The 17,819-nt window shown below is 43.0% G+C and overlaps 1 protein-coding gene across 3 annotated transcripts in view; it reads left to right on the forward strand.

Moving 5' to 3' along the window:
• Positions 1-17,819, forward strand: part of MXI1 (MAX interactor 1, dimerization protein) — a 57,884-nt gene that overhangs the window by 26,137 nt on the left and 13,928 nt on the right. For all 3 annotated transcript variants that reach the window (XM_069796946.1, XM_069796945.1, XM_069796947.1), the window contains exon 3: positions 1,755-1,784. In XM_069796946.1, coding sequence (XP_069653047.1) covers positions 1,755-1,784 — 30 coding nt within the window. The remainder of the gene's footprint in view (positions 1-1,754; positions 1,785-17,819) is intronic.

The following is a 17,819-nucleotide window of genomic DNA, read 5'->3' on the forward strand; positions in this document are numbered from 1 at the left end:
CATAGCCAAGCAGAGTGCAAAGTCTCCTGCAGGAACATACAGTAAATAAGAACAATAAGCATGTTCCAAAGAACATACAGGCGGTGGTTTTAAAGGTCCTCAGCTCAGCCGTGGTGGGTTAGTTTGTATCCGGGTTGCCTGGACAAATAGATTTTGCTGGTTTAGTTTCTGTGGGGGATATGGGTTTGATTCGGGAGATTTTCTGGACTAAATATTATGTTCATGTCTCTGATTCCTGGGAACCAGACTTAAGGGGTCCCCTCTTTTCGGGAGGGAAGGATTTGCTTTGGAAGTTTCCCCAGCTTTAGGAGTTTGGCTATAGTGTGCCTTGCCTTTAGGGTATCCCATATCCTGCTGCGCAGGGTACCTTGCACAGACATACAGTAATGTTTTGTTTTTCCTTTGGCCACCCACAGCTCTCAGCTATGGCTAGCTAAGACTTATTTACCCTGTTTTTTGCAGACATCCGTGCTTTATTTGTCATCTTCAATGAGGTTCTAACACCTGTTAAATGCTCCTCCTCCCTTTTTTTGGAGAAGCATTTAATTATGACAGGGTTTCCCTTGGAGCACATCCTCCATTCAGTTCCCTGATTGTAGAATTCTCTGTGGGATTCTCCAGATGGGGGATAGAGGATAATCTTCTCAGAGCTCCGGAAGAAATGTGATGCCAAATTACAGAAAATAGATCCTTTTTATTAAGCTCTTGGGCTCCTTTTACTCTTATTTTAAGGTGACCTTCTGTTAAAGAGAAGTGTTGGATAAATGGCTACCCTTTTTAAATAATCCGCAACAACCTTACCTGGGTTACTAATAACATCGTTAGATTAGAAATCCTGAAAGGATTTAAGCTTTTTTTGCCACTTTTGCTGTCACCACAGAGGCAAGGAGAATGAACTTGCCTGTTTCCCTTTTGTTTCTAGTTGGTCTCATTTTCAAGCTGCGAGCTCTCAATTGGGGAGTGCTGGCAGCATGCTTGGTGTGGCGGGCAGGTATAAAGACAAAGCCCCCTCCTTTGTCAAGTGGTCACAGTGCTACTTCATGGGTCACTTGCTTCACTGCAAGCTAGTGCTGTGGTGGTGCTGTTTCAATCCCTGAGGGGTTTCCAGGCATCCTAAAAGTGCTGCTCAGCGCCGCTGATGTTTGCAAACATAGCAGTACTGGCCATCCCATTTCGTGCCCAAATGCTGGCCATATCTGGAGTTTTATTAAGTTTGCTAAATCTAGCATGTGACCACTAAAGGGCTCCAGGGGTTGTCCTTACTGAGCCAATTCTGCCGGAAGGTTCCCATGTGTTTGATGTGCATAAATTAATACTCCATGAGCTTCTGTGTTAGCAGATGATACCAATATTTTTACAGGGTGGATGGAGAAACTAAAGCACAATGAAACATAACTGCAGTCCTGTAATGAGCTGGTGGCAGAGCCAGTAGTCATCTGGAAATGGCTGACTCTGGTACCCTGTTCCAATCATTGCCTCTCTTTGGGATTTTGTGTGCATTTAAGTCTCTAGGGAACGTTTTCTGTAGCACCAGTAAGACTACCAGCTTTGCACGTAGCAGGTAAATACAGACTTAGGAGGGGAGGAATCTCTTGTTGGCAGGGAGGCTGAGGTTATAGCTATAGATTTTAATGTATGTAGTTAGTTGGCTTTACACTGTGATATGCCACTGGGGATGTGTACAGCTTGCAGTGATTGAACTTTGGTGCTGAGAGGTCAAAGGTGGCTAATCCAAATTTTTGTTTATCTTCCAGGTCTACGCACAACGAACTAGAAAAGAACCGGTAAGTAGCTAATGAGCTGAATTCTAAGAAATGCAAGCCTAGTGAGTATAATGTGGTTTAACCTTACACATGCAGGTGCTGTTTGATCAGCTTAGACAGCTGTGAATGACCACACTGCATCACGTAGTTTTAAAAGTCGGGGGGGGGGGGCGACAAAAAGGATCTGAAAAAGCAGCCTTGTTTTTGGTTGGGTTTTTTTCCTCTCTCTGAAAAGGCAAGAAGTGACCCAGTTTTGTGACTAATCTGTATGCAGAGTAAATACTGTTCTTCTCCTGACACAGTGAAATCTGATTGGGGCACTTTCTGTACATGAGGTTGCTACGGGATCAGGTTTCTTGGGCCCTGGGTAATACGTGTTACCATGAACTGAAGGGCAGAACCCTGTGCTCTACACCCTCTCCCTCCCACCCTTCCACTGGGCTGTGATAATCTCAGCAGTGCAGAAGGAAATACCGTTGTCCAGAGGCTTGGAGGTCTGGTTACCAGTGCTCCTGTGGAGACTCTGTCTTCTAACCTGTTTTAGGATTGTGCCTGTTTATCCTTGAATCTGAAGTTTTAGCAAGCCTTGCAGTTTTGTTACTTGGCTAGCTCTGTTATATGACTCAACCCTTTTGTAAGAGGAGTTAAAGTAAGATAAATACCATTGAGACAAGGGGAGCTAGTTCACACACAGATCAGATTATCGCCTTCCATTCGGGATGCTATAGTTAAGGTTGTGTCAGAGTTCCCATTATAAACTTATCTTGGCTCTTCTGTTGGATTTTAGGGGGACTGAGGGGGGGTGTCTGTGGGGTTTTTTTAGCTGTTGGAACAAAGGCAGTGCTCTGGCCAGCTGCTCCTATGAAGAAACCCCCAGGGTGGGAAAGCTGAGTCTAAATAGGTTGATTGCCTCCTCTTCCCTCTTAGCAGCCATCATTTAACAAGGGATGGGAATCCTATAAGGATGGCCAAAGATACACAGAGGCTTCGAACCAAGTGTGTATTTCCATTCAGACAAGATCTTCCCATATAGCTTCAAGGGAATCTGAGCTGAGTACCTCGTGCATCACATTGCCTTCAGTTTCCCCCACATCTGCCTCCCCCAGCAGCAGCAGTACTGGGAAGTAGCTTGGCCTTTGCATGGTGTGGGTGTTTTCTTCCAGGCTGTGCTTCTACCTCCTGGTAGCTTTGAGGGTTACAGAGCTGTCATGGTCCTGTCTTTCTGGGTTGATGCAGGGAGGTTTTTTATTTCGGTTGTGTTGCTCTCTTGTCCCCGCCCCTGAGTTTCAACCTTTCCAGTCCCACGTTGAGCTGTGTTGAGAAGTGTTGGCTCCTGGGTTTTCCAGTGCTCTCTACAGTTTTTATTTACCAATGAGGGAAAGAAAATGCAGTGCTTGGGTCTGACCCAGAATGGAGGGTGCTTTTTTCTCCATGACAACAGTAAACCGTCACTAATTTTCAATGTGCTTATTTGCATATCTAATTGTTACTGCAAATGCTGCTTGCCCTCACTACAGCTTTAGAGCAGAGCTGTCTCCATCTTTCCCTGTACCAGCCTGGTCCTCTCACATTGGCCAAGTTTGCATGGATATGTGACCATCTTTTTCTACCCTCAGGCTTGTGGGGCAGGCAATGAAGCTTCAAACTCTCTGTGGGTGAGATCTCAGCAGCTAGCATTCCATACTTACTGTCCAGCTAAGGACTGGCAAGTATTGATGGGCTTAGGATGTGCCTGATACCAGCTATCTGTGTGAGTTGAGGAAGTTTCTGCCTTGATTCCGTGTCTTTAACTGAGGACAGTAATACTACCTAGGGTGGGGTTATCATGAGGATTGACTACTGTCCAGCACTTTGTTATACATGTTACTAGTAAAAGGAGTATTATTACCTGTGCTTCCCCTTATACCACCTTTTTCTGAATGTTGACAAGCTGTTTACTTGCTGCAGAATTTATCTTCCCATTCCCAGTTGGTGTAATAACATCTTTCTCTCTTCCTCTCCTTCTGTCTCAGTTATGTTCCCTAGTGTCGTCGTCCCCCCCCCCCCCGCCCCCCGCTCCAGACTGAAGACTGCTAACCATCAGCCTTCTCAGCAAGGTCTTTCCTCCAGGGCTTCCCATTCCGAGGCACTGTATTCCAGGTCTGTGTCTCAGACATGGTTTTATAAAGCCTTGGTTTTCACCCTTCTGGGAAGGGCACACATTTGATCACATTGGGTGGTCTGTACAGGCAAACTCCTGTATCTAGGATCTTTGGTCAGGAGCCCGCTGCTTGTGGTTTGGGATTGTCTGTTCCTTAATGCAGATGCTATGGCCTGGTCAGCTATGCACATCTGCAAACCAAGCTAGACCTTGTAGTGGCTGTGCTGGGTTTCCCATGTTTGTTACCAAAGATTTGGACAGTGAGTTTCATACTGGAGGCATTTATTTTCAAACTCCACAGCAGTGTTTCCTGAGTGAAAGGGGATAGCTTCCCGGTAGATATTTACCCTGTTTTATTTGCTGTGTCGTTAAGTTTGTCAGCGTCTCCAGACTTAACTGTTGCAAAGATAAAAGCCCTGATACTAATGGCTTTGTGGTTGGCAGGTGCTCATTTTCCCTATTATTTGCGATTATTCCTTTTGAATCTCACTGTTATCTCCATTATTGACACACACTATAATTTTCAAAATTGTCCACTATTAGGTCTCTGACTCTGTTTTTTTCCCCTCTTGTCTGTGAACAGCAGCCCTCTTACATTCAGTTAAATTTTGTTTTAACCCATTCAACAATTACACAGAGTTTTCTTTCAAGCAGTAACAAGAGAATACTAGAAAAACAAAATGGTCTTCTCTTCCTTTTTGAATATACAATTTAACTTGGACTGAATATTGCAGAGCTGATGATGTTTCAATGTATCAGGATTAAGAATCTTGTACCCCTTGGATATGGAAAAGTAACTAAAAATATATTTTAAAAATCATGTTTTAAGCTCCACTCCTTTCTGTAGTCTTGAAATATTTCATGAGTGCTCCAGTGGTTCTGCTAAGGAGCTATTTGATTTGGTACCATATATTAGCTGTAATATTTAAGTGACTTCTCTTTCTGCTTTGATTTGAGTTTGGTGTTTTGTTTTTTTATCTGAAAAGATTGCAGTGACATTTATATAAGGGCCTTTGTTTGATTTGTAGAAGATTAAAGTTAATTTATAGTTATTATCTGTCATTAATCCTCATGTTGGAAAATTGTTTGTGTTTTTTATTTAATGGGTATGTGTTTCAGTTTATCTCTGACCAGGATGAGTCATAGCTTGCATTTAAACAAGAAACCAATATTCTGCTTCTCATCTTCTGCAAGGCGTAACTAAACCAATATTTTTTAGTCCTTTAACATGCCTACCAAAAAACTGATTTGTAAGCAACACCCCATCATTTTCTAAAAGAAAACATGATAAAGCAAGTGACTGAAAGATGAACTTTGCTAATGTAGTATTTTCTTAAAAAAGGATAGTAAATAAAATTCAGGCTTAAGTTAAATGGTGTGTTGTACAGATAGCAGAATTTACCATTGTCTGAACATTTTAGACACACGCCAGTTTTGGAAGGATGTGGTCAGTGTGGTATCAAGAGAAGGTATGCAGCACTGAGATGACTTTCCTTCTGCTCTGTGAAGTGGCAGTTCTGGTAGACCAACAAGGTGGTGGTGTCTGTCATAAAAGTTACGTCTCCTGATAGAACAAGAAAGAAGTTTGTAAAGCTATTGATCAGATTTAAAAAATAAAAAAACAACAACAAAGTTTTTCTGTATATCCTAGATTGATCTATTTGGTTTTGGTGATTATTGCATTGTAATAGAAGGAAGGAAAACAAACCTGAGTAACTGGGTAAAGAATGAGTTATTAGGGCAGATTTTTCTTATGGTAACAATAATTTAATTCAAACAAAAGATAGATCCAAGGAGGGAGAGAGACCTTGGGAGAATCACTGAAATTAGAATTTTCTGAAGATCTCACAGAATTCATGGCTCTGCAAAAATACCTCATTTAAAATTAAAAAGGACGAAGTCTAAAGGAGACAAAACTTCTAAACCAAGTTGCTAAAGAGTTGTGATTTGTATAAAAGTACAGAGTGCAGTGGTGCAAGATCCTTCCTCTCTGATAGCTTTTGAGATGATCAGAAACAAAGTGAAGAAGACAAACACATAGCAATGATCGAGCCTTTCTGACTCTTACCAGGATCCCCCCCGTCTAACGTCTAACGTCTGTGATTCCCCACCCATTCTCTCTTTAACATGAGAGACTGTTATTGCAGAGTGTTTCTCCAAAACAGTTTCACACACAGAGCTGACTGTTTTGCTGGGTTGCATATTTGAGGTAGCAGATGAGATAAAGGAAAAACCCTACTGAATGTTAAGGAGAAAACCATGACCTGGGTCAGGTTGCACTGAAACGTGGGGCCTTCTGAGGCTCTGCAGCAATTGCACAGTTTGGTTCTGTTTCTTTAGAACAGGGGCTTGAGGGTGTCTATTAGCAAATTGCAAGAGAAGAAGAAGGGGAAAGCATTTAATGTAGGGCATTTAAATAGTGCAGACATGCTGTCTAGGCTGGGAAAGGTAGAGGAAAGGGAAATGAAAGTATAGTGAATTCTTGCTACTCTGAATAGACATGGATGATTGTGCTTTTGTAGTGCTATATATACTTGCCAAGGCAATCTGATCAGTGTTTGTCTTGAACCAACTAATCAATGTGGTGTTGAGTTCAGTGCTATTTATCAGGAGAGCTGGAACAAGAAACTAATCCAGTAAATTTCATTTGTTCTCTGGAGTGGGCTTTGTTTTCATGTTAACTTCATGTAGCAAATGTTGACAGTACATATTGTTTTCCTCATTAATAAAACTGGGAACCTGTGATGTTCCCTGCAGCAGTCAAACCACATCCAGCACAGCTGAGCATGCATCTTTCTTTGCCGCATCCAAAGGTCAGAGCACGCACTGATCCAGCTTGCTCCTTGTGGGAACTGTAGCTAAACCCTCCTGTCTCCATGGCCAGTATGGAACAAGAGCTGGAAGTAGCTAGCTGTCTTCAACTCTGTCGCTTGGATGACAGATGCCTCCGTTTTCAGCTGGGACTAACAATTTTTGGCAGAGCTGAAGCATGTTCTTCTAGTTTAGGAGATCCGGATAACTTATTACACTGCTGTGCCTGATTTTGTTTTACCTGGAGAGAGTGAAGTCTGTAGTTTGTGGAGTAACGCTATCGGACAGATGTTCTTTCTGGATACATTTAGGGTCAGTTGTCATTGTTTAGTGTAAGTCTGCCTTTTGCTATATTGTGGTTATTTCTTTGCATTGCTCTGGGAACTCACTGGTCAGATGCTGTAAAACTGTGATCTGGTCTCTTTGGCTGACCACCACACTTGTTCATGTGAAGTGCCTCCTTGTGCAGAAGCAGTGTTTTGATTCACTTACAATCGAAAGCCTGCAAAAGGCTTTGTTTCACATTGGCTAGGCAGCAGAACATTTTGAACTCTTGAGTAAAGCTGCTGAAAAGGGATGGTTAGTCTCCATGCCAAAATTCAAAGGAAACAAAATAGTCCTCATTTTGTTGGAAGTCCTTTAGTACTGCTCGTATTGGAATTTTTAGTTTCAATATAATTTTTTTTTTTTAATTCAAAGTGATGCAGTGAAGAATGAATCCATGCCTGCCTTCCTTTTTGCTCCCAGATCTCTGCACCTCCCTTATGAAACCAATAGCAGTTGGAGAAAGAAGAGTAAAAAGAACAGTACTACTATTTTGGATAAACTGTCGCAAAGCAAAATGTTTTTGTTTCAAGAATGTTGCACGATAAAATCACTGTTACAAGCCAGTTTTCAGAAACAGATATTTATCACAAAGCCCTTCTCAACTAAGATGTGTTTTAGGGACACTTTCTGATGTGTTTTCCTCCCACAGTGTAGAAAGAACTGTCAGTACATTCCACTTGACCTTGCCATAATGGTCTGATGCTGAGAATCCTTTCATTGAGGAAACCCCATCTTAGAAAGGAACATGCTCTGCAGTGAGGTATCCCCACTTACTGGCTGAGTTCTTGCATTCAGCATCCTGTACTTAAGATTTCCAGAGTAGTGAACAGAAGAGATATCAAATGGTGCGTTACTGGTTATTTACTGCTTTCAGGGAGCCAGGAGGGCGTGTGGTAGCTGCTGTGGATGTGTAATGAAAGCAGTCCTACCTACTTAGATGGTATCTGATTTGGAGCGCATCATTGCCAGCTTTGGTTCTTGAATCTCTTCCCAAACTTGCATCCTTGAATTTCTACTTGGGTGTGTTGCCACAGTTTTCTTTCAGGCTGAACCCTCTCCAGTTCTGTATGTTTATGGCTGTCCTGAAAAAAACAAAGACTGGGCAAATCCCTTCTGTAATCAGTGAGCTTAGACTGGGGAAGAATCTGGCCCCAGGTAGGAAGTCAAACATTCAGCTTTCCTGGCTCAGTTTTCAGTCATGACAGGGCCCTGTACCTCCCAAATGCATCTCTGGGGACTTCACAGGCTTTTTTTTTTTTTTTTTTTTTCCTGTGGTGCTGTTGGAAGTGCTGAGAGCCAGAAATTCTGATGTGAAAACTTTTCTTGTTAAGTGACTAATGTTGCTCATGGACCTGAAAGCATTACTAGCTAAAAGCCACTTGGGCAGTTTCTGCCTTAGAGAAAATGAGGTAATAGGGATATAATTTTTGAGAGAGATTACCTGTTAACTACAAGTTTCAGGACTTTGTACTCTTGGGACAGAAGCTGTAGTTGTGTGTGCTGATCTATATCTATATCTGGTATGTGTGTTGAGGGTACTATAGCAACATAGCCTATGCAGACTTGTGATAACCAAAGGAAATTCAGCATGGGATAGGAAATGTAGGCAAGAAACTTTCTCATTCTCCTTTCTGTATGTGGCCCATTTTTACCAAAGTATCAACAACTTTGGGAACCTATAACCTTGTGTTATGCCAATGCGTGGTGGGAAGAGTCAGATACTCCCATTTAACAGGTGAGGAGCAGAAACACACATGGATCCAGTGCCTGGAGTAATGGGTGTGTGGGAACAAGTTTGCATTGACCCACTCCTTTGCTTCATTGATCCACATCTCCAGCCAGTTGCCTGCTTTTTCTCTTCTTCACAAAAGTTTCCCCTGTCCCATCTCTGCTTCCTTCAAAACTTCATGCTCACTCCTTGTGTTCCCCTTAGTGTCCTCCCTGTAAGTATTGCCCAGGGCCAGGAGGTGCTGCATGATGCTCCTCCTCCCATCTGAAGAGGAGAGGGGCACAAAGTGAAGGTGCCTTTGCTGCTGGGGGTGGCTGGTGAGGCTTGGTGCAGTATGGTCTAGCTCCTTGTTTTGGGTGCTGTGGTGGGTAGTGCAAGTGTGTAACAGGCATTCGTAGCCTTGTCTGGGAAATGGAAGCAAAGGGCTTCCTCTCACAGTTGCTCTGGTTGTTGCCTGGCTGCAAATGGTGCTGGTCACCCCAGGCAGTTTGCATAGCTGTGGGCAAACCAGGCAGGTTTCTTCCCAAACAATGCATATGACAACCATAAAACAATTAAATAGGCAATGTGCAACCAAGGGTCAGGAATTCTCCTCCCATGAAACCACCGGGTAATGTGGACAGGGCTAAGTCAGGGCCATGGCAGAACATAGCAGTAAATGATGTCATCTATCTGTCTGCTTCCCTTTCTGTGTGCCTTGGGAGTTCAAATTTGTGCCTTTTTCAGAGGTGGCACTTGAGTCTGTCTGATGCAGGCTGAATCTCATATAAAGGTTTTGGATTGTTCAAGTCTGGAGGAATGCAGAGGAATCCCTGAATCCCAGAGCAATGGGATGAGTCAGGTCTTCTGCCCCATGTTCCATTAAAAAAAATTAAGGGCTGTCTTTTGAAGGTATCCTTTATGTGTACACTGCTGCCTGAGCATCACTTCCCATTAGCTGTGTAATAAGATTTTCTGTCCCTCTTGCCTGTTAATTATTTACCTTTGAGAGTGCATTCATAAAGCAACATGACTTATTTAGGGAAAAATGAAAAGCTTTTTCAAAGGATGGATGCTTTTTGCTCTTATTTTTTTGCCCAGGAGTTTAAGTAGAGCACCTTAAGACTCAAGATGAAGAAGGGATTGCCATGAACGGGAGATTTCGCAAATGAGCATATTCAGCTCGCAGAAGGTGAGGCAGGAAAGGGGATGTAACAGTTACACAGTGATCTTCTAACTGTGTTTACAAGGGTTTCTGTCCAGGAGGGGCTGAGAGAAAGAAGGAGGCATTACAGAAATTGATAAAAAAAGCTTACCCACTGAAACCTCCGGTGGAAACAGGACGTGAGCTTGAAATGCACTGTTACTTTCATAGAAGTAGACTCTGTGAATGGTATCAGTGGGTTCACGCATGGTGCAGGCTGATAACAGTTCATATGATAAGGGTGTGGTTTTTATCATGGTAGGTAGTAAACAGCTGCACAAAACTTAGTCGTGCTTATAAAGTCAAGTGCAGGCTGCTATCTCTGAGTTGGCTGGTTGCTGAGCTAGGGTAGAATGTCTAAAAGCATCGAATCATTTAGAAGCATACCTCTTAATGACTCTCACATGAACACTTGCTCCTTCACTTGGGCAGTTGTTGCTCCTCCCTAGTTGACTCTACAGTGCTGTAGTTATGCCTAGTCATTTGGAGAGAGTGCCAAGGGTTCCTGTACCAAACAGCTTACTGTCCAGGACAGTGAATACTGCAACAATGAAAGGAGGGCATTTGATAGACGCTGCTCTTCATGTGAATCATTGAATGTATTTGTTCGTAGAGAAAGGGCAAGGACCCTTCTGTGAGGGTGAAGGCTGGCAAAGCCACGCACCCATCAGAGGGGGTATGTGGAAAGGAAAAGGAAGTTGATGCTAGGCTTGATTTTGCTGCTTATTTGTGTATGGGTAGATCTCCCTGTGAGCAGCCCAGGAGAGAAAAGGAACAGAACAGGAGGGTTCAGAGGTGAGATCAGTGCTGAGGAGCTCACTGTGGCTGTCCCTAGTCTTGAAGAAGAGCCTGGTCAGCCAAGAGTGTCTCAGGACCTAAGAACAGGCAGCTGCCAGCATTTCCATCTGCTACTGCTGTGTGTTCCTCTGCTCTTTCCACTCAGAGCTGGATTGTGCAGGAGGGATTGCTCTGGCTCTCCCAGGAAGTTCTGGGTGATGTCCTCCACATTTTCCTCCCAGGAAGGACTTTCCAGTGCTACTTAAAGACACAGCCTGTTGAACACTTAGGGTAGTTCACTGTAATTCCACATGGCCAAAGTCCAGCCCTTAGATGGGAAGTGTTCTGCTCCTTCTGGAAACTCAGTGAAATTCTTGAAATAAGTTATTCTGAAAGGGGGAGCAGTGTAACAGGTTTATTGTAGAAATCAGAGGCTAAAAAGATGTTGCTTTGTATCTCCCATGTCTGTCTTTCATTCCCACCTATTTGGCCTTGTTCCCTGGTTGAGTTGTGGGTTGCCCAGTCAGATTTTGCCCAGCTGTATGGGAATCTTCCATACAGCTCAGAAAATACCATTCATGAGCTATGCTTTGGTAACGTCAAGAGGTCAAATGTGGGGCAAGTACTCACATTTGCACAGATGCACACAGTTACGTGCAAGCACACACAAAGAGCTTGCAGTTAAAATCTATGTGCCCATCTCTTTTTAACAGGGGAAGACAGCCCCAGCTGTGTATACAGCTTGGTGTTTCCCTTTGATCTGTGTTTGTTTCCAGTGTTTCTCATAGACTGGATCCTGGCGCTCCTCAGAGTTGGCTGCTCTTTTCCATGTTTGCAGCTGCGTAACTGCATACAGAGAAGCTCGCTGGGATGACTGGGGTGTAACTGGTTTCAGCGGCTTGGGGTGCGGGTTCCTTTTCTGTGCAACCTCTCCTGTTGTTTGCTTTGCTCCTGTCCTTTCCTCCAGGGGATTGTCTCATTCTGCTAGTGGAAACTGTACGTTGCAGATGCCTCAGGATCCTCTCTTTTACTTTGCCTACCTGCTCACACACACGTGGCGTTACTGCCCTTTTCCAGCCGCATGTAGCAGCTACAGCTGCCACTCCGGAGCAAATCTTTTGCTCTTTCACCAGGGTCGTAGCTCAGAGAGGCAAAATTCCCCTTTGCTTTCCAGAGACTCGGCACGCTGCCCCTGCAGCTGGCTCCAGCCCTGTGCCTAAAGGAGGGCAAGAAGGTGCACTCTTCAGACTTATGTGGTGTTTTGTGAAGCTGTCAAAGATGGGGCTGAGAGGGACCTGCAGCGCTCCTTTGGTTTGTCCCCTTGCCCCAAGGCAGGATAAGCTCTATCTAAACCTTTTCTGAAGGATGCCGATCTAGCATGGCCTTAAAAGCCTTTGACAGCAGGATTGCCTAGGGATGCAGTGCAACCTATTGCCCTGGTTAACCGTTGTTACCACTAGAAAGTTTTTCCTAATGTCTAACTAAGAAGAAAACTATTTCAGCGTTGTTCTAGGGGAGAAAAAAAGCCATCCAAAGTTGAGTGCCTCTGTGTGTGTGAAGGGGAGAGTCCCAAATGCTGAATATAGTAATCAGCTTTCATAGCAAGAATCGCTCTGTTAGACTCTAGAAGTATGCTGAGGAATTTTGACTGAGATAAGCAAATGGGAGGAAAAAAAAATTCATCTTTCCTTTTCCCAGTGCATGTGTTTGCCACTTCACCTACCAGAAAAGCAACTTTGATACCAGAAGAAGTGGGAAACCGGATGGGAACACTTTGTCTCCGGTGGATATTCTACGTAATATGACCCTCTTAGGAAATGTGCAGAGCCTGCTCTCTGTGGCGTGACCTCTTTTAAACTTTTCTTGGATTGGAAAAGCAGCTTACAGGCTTGGTGTTCACTGGAAAAAGCATATATGGGGATGCATTTCAGTGAAGGGATTGCAAAGGGAGAGAAGAAGAGAAATCTTATAGCTAGTGTCATATACTTCAGGAAAACATGCAAAGGCCCTCTGGAGTCATGAGTGTCTCAGAGTTTCTTTGAGTTGTGGGTTGTTTTTTTTCTTAGGGATCTCTGAGAAAAATACATGTGGTGGGGAAAGAGCAGAGTGGGAAGGGGGTTATACTGTGGGTTGGGCACATTGTAAATGGTTAGCAGTAGTCAGAGTAGAAAGCTGTTGCACAGAATTAGGGGACTCCATCAGCCCTCCAAGCTGGCTCTCAGGTCTGTGCAGACAGTACTGCCTTGCACTTCCCCTCAGCCATCTAGGGAAAGTAAATTGCATGAGTTTCTTAAAGGCTTTTTTAAAATTCTTTTTAAGGGAGCATTTGTTAAAACTGTTCTGTTATTTAAAGTGAAAAATATGATTAATCTTGCCAGTGCTTGTAATCTCCACTGCAACTTTGGTGATATTCTGTGATTCTCAAATCCCAGCACCCAGAGTTAAGTGTTTTCTATCCCCCACATAAAACCAGTGTATGATCCAGTGTAACCTATGTACTTAAAAAACAGAAAGAAGAGGAAGCACCCTATGTAGGTGTTTGTTTGCTTTTTAAAATCATGTGATGTCTGAGCTACTCTGGTGTATTTTTTTATGGGACCTAAATCATAATCTTTTGGACACATGGGATCCACAATGGGACATCAGAAACTAAAGGTTTTAAAGAAATAAAAAGTTTTATGACTGCTTGATTGCAAAGTTAACAATACAGCCTTCATCTTGTTGTCCTGATTCTGACTAAACTCCTTTGAACTTCACTGAATTTCATCTTGGGAATTTCTTGGGATAGAGGTAAGAGGAGACCTCAGATAGTTTTTGCTGCATATATGGGGGGGAGCAGTGAGGGGTTATTGATCCATGTTGAGAAATGTGGTGATCTTGTACTCTGGGCATTATTAACTAGCAGAGAAAGCTGAATGAATTAGCTTCCCAAAGTATCCTACTCTCTAGGCACTTCACATACCAGTGTCATTGCTGAGCTCCATGAGCACCTGAAAACCAAGAATGGATTTAGCTGTGCAGTGCTCCGTGAAGGAATTAGGATTAGCTCCATTTTGTGGATGAGCAGTGCGTGCTTCAGTTCCTCAAGGGATTTACCTGAGGTCATGCAAGCTGTCTGCGGACAGGTCTCCTGACTCTCACTTAAAGGTCTCGCCTGCTGCATAACCCTTCCCTGCTTGCAGAGAGAGTTGAAATATCGGCTCTGGTTGCTGCTTCACCCTTCCTGAACGTGCATGCAAACTCTGCAAGCTCCTGGCTAGCATAGCACTAGGAAAGTCAAGAAGTTTGTGCTTCTGGTTTGCCATTTGGCTCTCATGATGAGGAAACCCACTGCAGCCTTTCCCCAGGTGAATGGTTTGCAAAGAAAATTATCTTTTTTGTTGTTTTTCTTGGTTTTTAGTTATTATTTTTAACACCAGTGATTTTTTGAAACCGACAAAGAGTGATCCCAGAATGGGACGCCGTATAGAAAATATCTGACCGTGAAGCAGTAATTTATCTTGGCCCTGTGAGTGACATAAGCACTACAAAATAACAGGGAAGGACGGGTGTGATTGTGGTTATAATGCAGTGCCACCACAGGTTTTTCTGTAAGCTTGTGTGGTTATTTTCTTAATATTGTCCCAATAGTTGAGCAAATGGAAACCAGTTGCCACCAAACCAGAGGACTAAGTGTTCCAGCTCCCCTCTCTCTTTTTTTTTTTTAAATTATTTTTCCTTCCAAAACAAATCATGAACCTTTCAGTGTCTGGTTTGTTCCCAGGTGGGATCCTAACCCATTTCCTGCTGGGAGAATACAGAGAGAGAGTGATTGTAAGGCAGCTAATCCTCTCACAAATGTTAGTTTACTTAACTACAGCTGTTCTTGGTTTGGGGGAATTAAAATTGTATCTGTTTGTGGTATTGCTGACCCAGGCAAGGGTCGTAATGATCTTCTCCAGCTGATCAAGAGTTCATTAGGTAGAATGTCCTGTGCTTAATATAATGACTTTTTGAGCCCTGTTGGAAGTACTAGGAGGTTTTTTTTCAGCTGAACTACAAGTCAAGCAATTTTCATGTCTTATGGATACATTTTGTCTTGCTTCCTGCTCCAAGGAAATGGTTTCCAAGTGGCCAGCTTCATGCTTTTTCCCTGTTTGAGGTTTGAGCAGTTTTACATCTCTTGGCCTTCACACATGCCCAGAGGAGAGAGAGAAAATGCAAAGAAGGTGTCAAGGGTAGTTAAAGGGAAAGGGAAAGATAGGGGGTTTGTTTTGTTGGTGGTGTGTTTTTTCCACTGAAGTTTACATTGTTTTAATTTTCTGGGTGATAAACCCTGCTCCTCTTTGGAAGAGCTGTATTGACAGTGAGTTTGTATTAGCACATCACACCAGTTAAGCAGAAGCAAGGTGTGTTTTCACACTCTTGGTACCTGCTTTCAAAACCTCTTTTCTTTCCTGGTACCTCCGTATGTATGAGATCAGGACATGACTCATCTGCTGTCATAGTGCTGGGAGCTGTGCTTCTCTGTTCAGGTTCCCCTGCTGAGTAACATACATAGTTAACTTGAGTTAAAACTGTTTATCACTTAAGGTTAGCTAATTCCTTTGAAATACAGTATCACTGTTCTTTGTGTGCAAAAATCCATATCCGATAGGAAAAATACTGCTAGGATCTCTGAAGTTCTTCTTTCTAGTGCTTTTCTCCAAACATACATCCAATAGTGAGTACCTTGGCTGGTAATTCCTTGTTTCTGGGAAGTCTGAGGTTAAATTTAAAATAATTTTACAAGGTGAAATTACATGCACTGCTTCCTCTGTTCCAGATGCATGCTCTCTATACCTGAAAGGTATAGTAGATATTTGATGACTCCTTAAATATTTCTGACAGTGTGAAGAGGTATTAGATGAAGAGCACATGCTTTCCTTCTGGCATAAAAGATTTTGTGTAAACAAGTATTCCAAATCGTCACATTCTTAGAATGTTTTTTCATTAGGAATTACAATTTTCTTCCATGAGGTGAGGAAATTGCAGCGTAGCTTCAGAAAGGAAATGTATGGCGTGGAAAAACTCTATCCTATCATAATGAACAGTAACAATATCTTTTAGTAGCAATAGTTTATCTGTGTAATTTAAAAAAAAATTATGTTAATGACAAAAATAACTTCTAGTACCAGATCAGAATGTATTCTTGATATCAGCGTATTCCTTGCTCATTATTTTGAAAACAGGAACTATGTTTTCCCAAATACTTTTTCACTGATGAACAAATGTGTGTCCTACAAAGGAAGTGCTTGCTTCTTTCAACTGGTTAGTGGTGTTAACCTGACTATATTTAGCAGGCACCAAAGTCCAGGGTCTCTTTCAGTAGTATTACAAAGAAACAGAGGCTCTGATTTGAAGTACTGACTATGCCTTTACTGCTGTGACACCCTGTGGACCATGGGTAGCTTTTCTGCTGTAGCCAGGAGACCAGTCCAGGGGCACTCTCCAGCTGCCTGGTGGGAAGCTGCCTGATATCTCAGGTTCTTCCAGTCTCAGTGCAGGCAGGTGGCCTTCAAGGGTCTCTGCAGATACATGCTAATGCATCTGTTTCTGGTGTGCAACATCTTTGATTTCTCCATGAGAGGCTGAAAGGACTTGATGGTAGTAGATCCAAACTGGAGAGCTCTTCCCATTGCCTGGCAGTTCTAGAGGCAGTTAAGGATTATGGGGTGAGAGCATCCGTCCTTCTTGGTGTCTGACTGTAGAAACCTTGCACGAGCCTGAAATACCTCCTCATTTCTTTTCAAAGGCATGGTGCTTAGCCAGGAAACCTCTGAACAGAATAATCAAGAATAGCTGGTGAGTTTGGAAAATCTTGGCTATCTTTGCTGGTGACCTAATTCTAGCAGTAAAGCTGAAAATCCGTAGGTCGCAGCAAAGCAGGTTACTGCCTCCTCTTCAGTGAGGCAGGTTTCTGATGAATGGCACAGCTGCTTTGCAGGCATGTTGGTGGTGTGGAGGAGGACTCTCTGCTGGTTGGAGCAGTGTCGCCAGACTTTGCGGCTGTGAGCACACTACATATCCCTAGAAGGATAATTACAATGGTATTAGTGAGAATGAGGGCACAGGACACCACTGGCTATTTAAAGAGCAGGTCTATTTTTAACCACCTTTTAACAAAGATGGAGTTTTTATTAGATGGGGCTAGTCGGTGCTTTATAATTAACCAGCCTGGGTTGCACGTTGATGTTTACGGCTTGCTTTGCATGTTCTCCGATAGTCAAATGCAGGATTGTAACTATCTTGCCGCCAGGGTAACAAAACTGTGAGACTTGCATGGTTCGCAGCGAGCGTGATTGAAAAGTTGGTGCCAAATGATCTTGTGCAAGAGGTACCTGGATATGACTGTGCTGGCAGCAACTAGGCTGTGTTTTTAAGTCAGAAGGAGAGTATGGTGTAGAGCATTTATGGCCTGTGATGGCTACAGGTTTAGCATGCTGTTGTAAGCACAACTCAGCCTAAAACGGGTTTAGCTGGTAACATCATGTATTGTGCTACAGTAAAGTTCAGTTAATTATATTCACCAGGGATTAAAATACTTTATGGCTAATGGCCAAGATCAATAATAGTATATATAACTTTAGGGGGAGATTAGCTTTGATAAATAATAATAATGGACTCTGCTCCAGAGCATCTGTTGCTATTTGACATCTCTTAACAACTGTCCAAATTGCTTTCAAAGAAAGGCAGAAAGCCATAGAGGAGCTGGGAGGAGGGAAGAGAAACCGATGAACGGGCACTGAGAGCTCAGTGCTAGATCTGGATGAAAATGAAGGGGCGAGAGAAAATGCCAGGCATTGATTGACTCCGTTCCTCTGCTGGGCAGATGGCCACCTATCCTGCTCTCATCACCTTTTCATTGTGAAGCAAAGGCTGTTATATTTGATCTTTCTGTACTGAGTTGAAGTAGTCTGTCTCTTTGGTGCCTCTGAAGATCAAAGGGTTTAGGAAAGGATGAGCAGTCATGTTACCGAACAGCTGTGAGTTCATTCTGGAGGAGGCACCTTCCAAAATGGTATCATTTTTATTACTGTGAGCATCAGTATTCAAATTTTTTTGCCATTC

This window comes from Haliaeetus albicilla, chromosome 11, assembly GCF_947461875.1.
Source record: "Haliaeetus albicilla chromosome 11, bHalAlb1.1, whole genome shotgun sequence".
NCBI lineage: Eukaryota > Metazoa > Chordata > Aves > Accipitriformes > Accipitridae > Haliaeetus > Haliaeetus albicilla.